General features: G+C 34.0%; 1 protein-coding gene across 1 annotated transcript; it reads right to left on the bottom strand.

The window, feature by feature from the left end:
- Nucleotides 1–7,209: 7,209 nt before the first annotated feature.
- Nucleotides 7,210–8,528, bottom strand: LOC113775779 (metacaspase-9). The gene is made up of 2 exons (XM_027320789.1): nucleotides 8,138–8,528; nucleotides 7,210–8,036 (listed from the first exon to the last, which is right to left on the bottom strand). Exons 1-2 carry the CDS (start codon nucleotides 8,484–8,486, stop codon nucleotides 7,435–7,437), a joined length of 951 nt encoding a protein of 316 aa, XP_027176590.1. The 5' UTR covers nucleotides 8,487–8,528; the 3' UTR covers nucleotides 7,210–7,434.
- Nucleotides 8,529–9,235: the final 707 nt, after the last annotated feature.

Here is a 9,235-nt window from a genome sequence, read left to right as displayed (position 1 = left end):
CTAACATGCTTGGGCCCTGTTTGGATAGCCATTTTTGGCCAAAAAATTGTGTCATTTTTCGTGATCACATTTTTCTATTATCTTTTTTCCTCACATACATCAAATCGTTACAGTAATTTTTCTACAAAAAATCCAAGAAAATGCAATCCAAACAAATCCTTAGGAGGTTGTGTTTGGGATCAAGAGTACACGTTGTGATAAGGAGGTTGTGGCTTGTTACTGTTATGTCTACTGGTGTTTAACACCATTATCATGCAAAATACTGAATTGTGTCACTTCTGGTAGATTAGTCTATTCATATATACTAAGTGAATTATGGGTGTTTATTTTTTGGAAAAACTTATTGTAATACTATGCATAGTAGTATTGAGAATACGTACAGATCTTTTTTTTTTGAATATTTATCTTCGAGTTTGAAAATTATTTATGAAACCATGCTCACACACATCATGGCTTACTGAGCCTCTAGCTCACTGTCCTTTTAAAATGTTTTCTACAGATTTTGTGTCAGGTATACACCGGAAGTATAGGAGTTTACTTGGGAGTTGGAGCTGTGTAGATAATTTTTGGTGATTAAATGCTTCTGGAGCTGGTAATCCAAGGTATCTAACTAGTAGAGAACCTGTTGGAATTTGAATCAAGGAACACAAATTTTACTACATGATTTCATCAACTCCAGCACAAAATACTTGACACTTCTGTAGATTGGGCTTTAATCCGGATAAATCTGAAATTCCTCCAAAGTACTTTTGATCAAGTGGAATGACGTTGCAGTGTCTGCTATCAATATGACAAGATCATCAACAAAAGCCATATGAGTTAAGTGAGGGACTTTTTATCAAAGTGTAATCTAGGAAACAAATTTCGAAATAGGACAAAAAAACTAGTTAAAAATAAGCAAGAAAATCATATAAAATAATAATAAAGGACTTTTGTTAGCATAAAACACTCATAAAAATTGGTTATCAAAGGAAGTACAAAGCAATTCTCTCATGTGTAATAGATAATCGCACTCGAAACTCGATCAACACCCCTGGTCAAAAGTTCAAAATAAGTCAAAAAGGAAAAACATTTGACCAGAAAAAGAAAAATGAAAAAAATCAAAATTTGACTAGTTATACCAGTTTGAGGTCAACTACGGTCAAAACTCAATTTTGATCGAGGTATTAACATCCAAGTTATGATGAGACTCAGACCCGATGTTTGGCTAGTTTTTGATCCAACTGGTTCGACCTGTGGATCCGGTCCTAGCCTGATACGTTCCTCGGTCAATTTGTTCCGAGACCCGTAGCACGATTCGCCCAAGGATCTAGACGGATTATCAATCGTTTGTATTGGCAGAACCTGGAATCAAGAAGGATGACTCAACTAGATAAAAGGTAGTAAAACAGCGACTCTAATTGAGGTGGTTACTCAAGTAGATAGGCTGGTTTGAACAATCAAGGATGATACGTGAGATTGATTAAGAAACCCTTGTCACGCAAGTAAGAGGATTGCTCTCAGTTTGAAGAGACAAACAAAATAGTTTTTATTCTCAAAAATACGTACCCTTAACTAGTACATGAGATGCCTTTTTATAGGCTAGAATACTAAGAGCCAAATTCGTTTGGAACACGGATTGGTGGACTACTAAACCTACCTAATTTAGGACATGAGTTTGGGCCACACTTCCACATAAGTGGGCTGGCTTATTTAGCACAAATGACCAATAAAATAACTACTAAACCACGACTAATAATAACAAATAAGCGGCCAAGTCAACGAACGACGTTCGTTTATAAGGCGTGGGCACGCTTTATAAGGACAAGTTGTCTGCCCACTAACGAACTCTTCTCAGCAAAGTCGTTTGTAAGGCGCGGGCACGCTTTATAAGGTCAAGTTTTCTGCCTGCGCTAATTATCAGCTTGGATCAAAGTGTAGATAACTTGATTAACATCCTTCAAGCCTTCAATGTTTCTATAAACACCTTGTTGGTCTTGGACATTCGAACAAGGGTTTGAAGTGACTCTTTGAATCTCTGTGCCCTTGCACGTGTAACAGGACCCAGTGGAACTCTCATTGTATCAACATTCTGGCTTGAGTCAAGGTCGCCATCCAGCCCATTATCCGTGCACACATCATAGCCTGAAAACTAGATTGTATCATGGCATCAGTGTTTGATTGTACTACATGCTACATTTGCTTATAGATCTTCACACCTCTTCTACCAAGTTCCAATGGGCCCCAAGTTTTTTTTTTGATATTTCCACTATCTATAGCTCAATAGTCACATTAACCAGTTAAGGGATTAGCTCAACAATGAAGGAGAGAATCAAGGCTCATGTCAAAAGCAAACAGTTGATTTCTCTAATCCAATTGGGTGTAACCGAAGACATCAAATTGACAACACTAGTTGAAGACGTCAAGGCTCTTGCAAAGTTGTTTCTTATGTGCTTTTGTTGTTTAGATAATACCAACAATATAAATTTATGTACTAAGCTTAGTCTATATGCTTTAAGCATAGTTTGTGATGAGGAATGAATTTATCCTACTTCTTTGCTCCTAAATGCACAGTTTGTCTAGAATCTTGTGCCATTGCCTAAATACTATAAAGTTATAGTTTATCAATAAAATCTCTATCATTCCAAAAAAAAAAGAAAAAATTGTCTAAAGCATGAGTTTTTTTCTTTTTGCGCTTCTAGGCATAATTTAGATCGAAATCATTAAATAATTTATCATTCTTATATAGTTTTATTTACATTTTCAACTATTTATACCTTGGAAAAATACTCTATTAGTCTATTTAGCTTTATTATGTTAAACCAAATAGGTACAAATAAGTTGTACTAACAGTGGAAATTAAAATGATATATCTCGAGCCATTATTGTTGAATAGAGATTAAATCCTTGCAACTCCTTGTCTTCTTACCTTCTTATTCTCTATACTAACAAAGAAAGTATGCAAATGTGCAGAAAAAGAGATAAGTAGAAGGAGAATTTAGAGTAAGGATCTTTTAACCTATGCCTAATCAAGGTGTGTGTTGTTGATGGAATACCTAAGCTATTTATAGGTTAGAGGCACATACTAAAATCCCTGGGATTTCCTTCAATCAAGGAAATATTGCCATAATTCATAACTGCAAATAACATTTTCTGACTAATTCGTTGATTTGATGGATTAATTGATTAAATAAGATATCAATTAACAGAAGATACCAATTGATCATTAACAAATAAGAGATACTAATTAATTATTGAAAAAATGTCTATTTAATCAAGATGTCAACCACTTTAGAATCAATCATATGGATCATAATTGTCTCTAAAAGAGGCAAGTGTACACATGTACCAAGATCAGTGAAGTCTAAAGTCTTTAGGACTCTATCATTCACTTATCTTTTGATTCTATCAATGGATATGTGTCCCAATCACCTATGCCAAAGTTTTAGAGAGTTCTCATTGATAACACTGCATTTAGTACTAGTACCATGCATAGTTCCAAGGCTACATTCATATGTGGGATCTAACTCAAGTTTAAATAACATTCCATCTAAATTGGCAAAACCAATAAATTTATTATTTTTCAAAAGATTCATAGTTAAAAGATGAGAATTGGAATCATATCCAACAATAGATAGTCTAGAAAGAGAGATTAAATTTCTAGAAAAAGATGAAACATAAAAGGTATTTTCAAGATCTAATAGGAAACCGGCCTTTAAAATGAGTCTATAGGTCCCCCACACCTTCAACAATTGAACACATCCAGTTTCCAGGATAGATATTTTATTCACTTCCCAGCGGCTTCCTTAGATTTAGAAAGCCTTGAATGATTTTGGAAATGTGAATTGTAGAACCACAATCAATCCACCAAATATTATCAGAAATTTTAGTGAAATTAGATTCATAATACACAAAGGTGAGATTACCTTTTGTTTTGAGCCACTTCTTGTATTTGAAACAATCTTTCTTTCAGTGCCATTTCTTTTTACAAAAATTGCATTTGTCTTTATTGCCATCTTTCTTCATAGGAACACTCTTGCGTTTTCCTTTCTTTGCTTTTCCTTTATCATGAGTCACAAGATGAACGCTCTCTAGTGTCCACGTTTCAACCTCTCCTCCTTTTGAACACACATGGTCAAGTGTTCATTAATTGACCATTCTTCTTTATGTGTGTTTATACGAGATCTTAAATGGAGTATATTCCTATGGTAGAGAGTTGAGAATGAAATGCACAAGGAATGACAGTAGCAGCAATATCCCTCATTTCCATAATGTGCTTGCGTTTACTCCTACTTTTATCAAGTGTCATGCTTGCAAATTTCTTCAAAAGGGTGCTAGCCAAAGCCTTGTCAAAACTTACAAATTATTCATCTATTGCCTTCATGTAAATTTTGATTCAATCACAATCAGGAATTGAATGCCTAATGCTTTGACTGACATGCGACTTAATGAGCATCAAACTTAAGCAATTAGATTGCTCCCACCGCTTATAAGTAGCCTTTTCATTTGATGAACTAGGATCCGTGGGAATGGTGGTTCATTATCACAATCAAGATCCATGTATCCTAAAGTCAGAAGAATCTTGTCCTTCCATTCTGCGTAGTTTTCACTGAATAGCATTGTAATACGAGATGAATCATAAAAAGAATTAGGGGTAGAAAAAACTGCAACTTTCAAGAATAAACATACATTATTGCTATAAAATTTAAGACATAAAGGTTGAATTAACCAATGTTAACTCAAATAATAAATTCAAACCTTCCTGCGGGTAGAGACTACCAAACATGTATTGAATTTATTTTATTTATAATAAGACTGGTAAATTAAAAATTTAAAAATAGAAAATTTCCATACCTGTGGACCTAGGAAAATCTCTCAACACAATGTTAAATTTACCATCTTATTTCAACTAATCTTATTAAAACTACCACTTTCCTATGGGCTAAGTGATAATTTTAACAAATTAATTGTTTACTTAATTAGTTGTTATTCGTATAATCACTTGACATTCATGTGATTAAATTCTAAGCATCAAGTATATAAGATATTGTGACCACTCTTAAATACAAGATGCAATGATCTTTATGATAACATCTAAATAATTTACAAGTGATAAATGAAAGGTTGAAAGATGTCACAATTTCTACTTTTAAATAACTAGGCGAAGGTGCAACAAATAAACAAACTGTTGATGCCAATTATTGATCACAATTTCAAAGTTGTTAAATAGAACTCATATAAACATAAAGTGCACCAAAGGCAAAGTTCAACCTTTATGCTATTTTAGTATAGATGATCCAAAGTCAAAAGGCATAAGTATACTAACCGTAATTCATGCAAGACATAAACAGTTATGTTGTCATATACAAGCATAACCAAACGAATGTTACATAATGTTTTTGTTGATCAAATGTCATACTAACTATATATGTATGCACTTAATCATATGAATCATACCAAATTGTCTTGATAAATACCCACTATAACCACAAGTGAGATGTTAATAACTACATATGGATGGCCAAAGTCCAACTACATATATGTTTCTTAGATTGTTACAATACATTGATAACAACAATTAATCATGATGTGTGCCAATACATATTACACCCACAATAAAAAATGTGAGTCTAAGAAACATTTAAATTATTAGCAAGTCATATCGGATTAAACAAACCCGAACGAATTGCATGGCCAAATAAATCATCACAAGAATAATACATATACATGGGATTAGCCGTTGATTCTCAATCATTGAGATAATGGAAACATAAGTCCATAACAAATTGGATTTGAATCATTCTATGAATCTATGCAACTTTTATCAGATTGCTGACAAGCCATGAAGTTACATGTTAAACAACATGGATAGAGGGTGGTTCTGATACTATATATTCAACCAAATAGGTACAAGTTGTACTAAGTAGCGAAAATTTAAATGTTTTACCTCTCGCCATTGTTGTTGAATAGAGATTAAATCCTTACAGGTCCTTACCTTCTTGCCTTCTTCTTCTCTATACTAACAAAGAAAGTACGTAAATGTGTAGAAGAAGAGATAAGTAGAAGAAGAATTTAAAGTAAGGATCTTCTAGTCTACGCTTAACCAGAGTGTGTATTGTTGATGGAATACCATGGGCTATTTATAAGTTATGCTATGGACCCTTACTAGCAAATACCAAAATTGCTAGTGTTTCTTTCCATCAAGGAATATTGCCATAATTCATAATTGAAAATAATATTTTCTGACTAATTGATTGATTTAATTGATTAATTGATTGAATAAGATATCAATTAGTAGAAGATACCAATCAATCACTAACAAATGGAAGATACTAATTAATTATTGAAAAAATGTCAATCAATTACTCATAATATCAATCACTTTAGAATCAATCATATGGGTCATAATTGCCTCTTTTCAGAGAATCAATTCTTACATATTAATGATCCTATTTGGTCCTTGAACTTTCAGAAGTGTTTAATAGGTCCTTAAACAAATGATATGGAGTGCGAGCATTCATAAAATACATACACAACCTGTCGTCCTCGGGGTTTAAATCGTGTACTTAAGTGACATTAGATGGATGGTTTGGATTCCCTTACTCAATTACGGCGCATATTAGTTTCTTTGGTTTTTCAGTTTGCTAAGTTTTTGCCTACATACATTGTTCAAATGTTTAGTTTGGGAACTAAACTAGCTTCCTTTTCCCTCTTTTTCTTTGTGGTTTGAAAAATAAAATGTCCTACTGCACAATAATTCATCCTTCATCCATCATAAACATGTTGCTATGAAGTTGAGTTTGAGAGCATAAGCATCTTCAAATAAAGGTAGAGCCAAGATTTGGAAATGGGGGAGGCGAATTTGAAGATAAAAGAGTCCCACATAAGCTCTTTTACTGTATAAAATCGAAAAGTTAAAGTTAAAATCTTTGTTACTAAAAATGATGGTTGTAAACGTTGATGGAATAAAGGTTGGAGCATTTTTTCTAGGCACAGAGTGAAAGAAGTACAAAGATTACACCTACAGTACAATACTACACATGGAAGTATAAAAATTACACCCACGGTTCAATGTTATACTATATGATTGCAAGAAGAAATTAATATTCTATCAACAAAGTAATAACATGAGGAGCCATAAAAATCAATCAAAGATAAGTTTATCTAGGAGAAAGAATGATCAGATTTTTGAGATATCGTTAAGTTTATTACCACTATAAATTGAGCAAATTGGTATGAAAAAGATTGTCAGTTTCAACTATAATATTATCTAGTATAGTGGAATCGACTTTTTGTTACTGTAAGCCTCCTTTTAGTCAGAATTCTTTTATGGTCTTCCACTAGAAACTTGCAAAAGCACAAGTCAAATTGGTACAAGGATGAAGCAATTTATTTGTAATACATGTCTTCTTTCATTGTCCGGAGACAAGCTGAGAACAAAAAACAGACGGTCACTCAGTTACTTGAGCTTGCAGCAGTTGCAGATTGGGATAAGAAAGTAGCCGCTGCATTTTCATCACTGCAATAAAGACATGGATGTTGCTCAAACTGTTGGTTAGCTAAAATCTTTCTGGCCATGGAAACCACCTCTGTGTTGGTCAGAGGTCCTGAATGCTCCTTAAAAACTTGTTGAACTGCATTACTAAATGCTCCAAAGGCCTCCCCCTTCTCAGAAATTACGTCAGCTGAAGTTTCATCTGCTTGGCATCCACTAAGCAGAATTCCTTCATCCTGCTTCAGTGCCTTATAGAACTCTAGCTCGACATGAGGTAAGCGGAACCTAAGACTTGCATCTGCTCCAAAGACTTCCAACAAATGAGTTCCAATATCAGTGGTGTTTATGTTTGACAAAGATGAGAGATGTGTCAGTACAGATTCATAAGGTATGGCCTTAGGCTTGCTGCAGGAAATAGAAGAATCCCCGTGTAGATGATTATTGGAAGGTCCAATTTGTTCCTTTTCTTTGTCAATGAGGCCTCCACTGTGGCAAGAATCAGAAAGGACAGTGAAAGTTACTCCTTTTGGCAACTTATTCACCAGATGTCTAAAGTCCACATCTGCAGTTTTGGACAAAGTTGACGAATTATTGCATGTACGTATTAGTATTACCAAGCTTCAAGATACTGAAAAAACACAGACCAATAAGGGAACAACTTACTTGTGATCAGATTGAAGTCAATAGGAACAATTGCCTCTTCTTTGGAGAATGGAAGGAATGGCTTGTCAACAAGTGTTCCATGGCCACTATAGTGAAAATATAGGACATCACCAGATTGAGCCTGATCAACCATTCGATTAAGTGCCTTCATGATGTTGGCACCTGTGGGCAAGATGAAACTGCCTGGTTTATCGGTCAAAAGGTTAATGTTTTTTGGATCAAATCCAAACTTCTTAACGAGCAAATCTCTCATCGCTTGAACATCATTAATGCATCCATGCAATGTATATTTTGTGTTTGGATAGTTGCAGCCTACTAAAACAGCCCACTTATTCTTTCCTTTGTCCATTTTTCTCAGCCAGCTTACTTTGTGTATGCAAAACCTGGGTACTTTTTGTTCTTAAAAATGAAGTGTTATACTTGTTGGATTTGGAAGGCAATATTTATAGACATGGTGCCATTTTGCAATGCAAGAAAGTTAAACAAATGATAATTATAGATCTATTTAGGTTTCTTGCTGAGCTCTAACTTAGCCTGCAAGTGTTTGTCTTTCTTATTCGAGCATCACTTAAATTATACAAGTTTCTTGTTGAATTGTAGCGTACCTTATCCTTGAAGTGATTTAATTTCTCATTTAAGCTCTACTTGGTTATATAGATAATCAAGGTTTTGCCATAACTCTCAATTAGTTTCGCATTAGAGTAGGGATAAAGTGGAAATTCATTATCTATTTCTATTAGCTATGTTGGGATTCCTTCAAGACTTAATAATTGATTAAAATAGGGATACAGAAAGCCAGAAGTTAAAATTCTACATTAGTTTGGGAAAAAAATGTGTGATACTAATACAATTGAAGTTTTGTTTGGATTGTTCACATTTTTGAAGTAACACACGAATTAAACAAAGAATTGAGAGTTAAGAAGTCAAATTCTGCTTCCAATCCGCAAAACCAATTGAAGCCTGTACGCAATGGCTGCACTTTGCGGATAAGCAACTTCTTAGTCATATGCTGTCAGCATATGTCACAGGATACATAAATTTTGTTTAGATTCTTGTAGTCCAATTTTGTGCATCCGGATGATTGGACGGTTTAACATT

The sequence above is a fragment of the Coffea eugenioides genome, chromosome 6 (genome assembly GCF_003713205.1).
Source record: "Coffea eugenioides isolate CCC68of chromosome 6, Ceug_1.0, whole genome shotgun sequence".
Lineage (NCBI taxonomy): Eukaryota > Viridiplantae > Streptophyta > Magnoliopsida > Gentianales > Rubiaceae > Coffea > Coffea eugenioides.
This window is presented reverse-complemented; position numbering and strand designations above follow the sequence as displayed.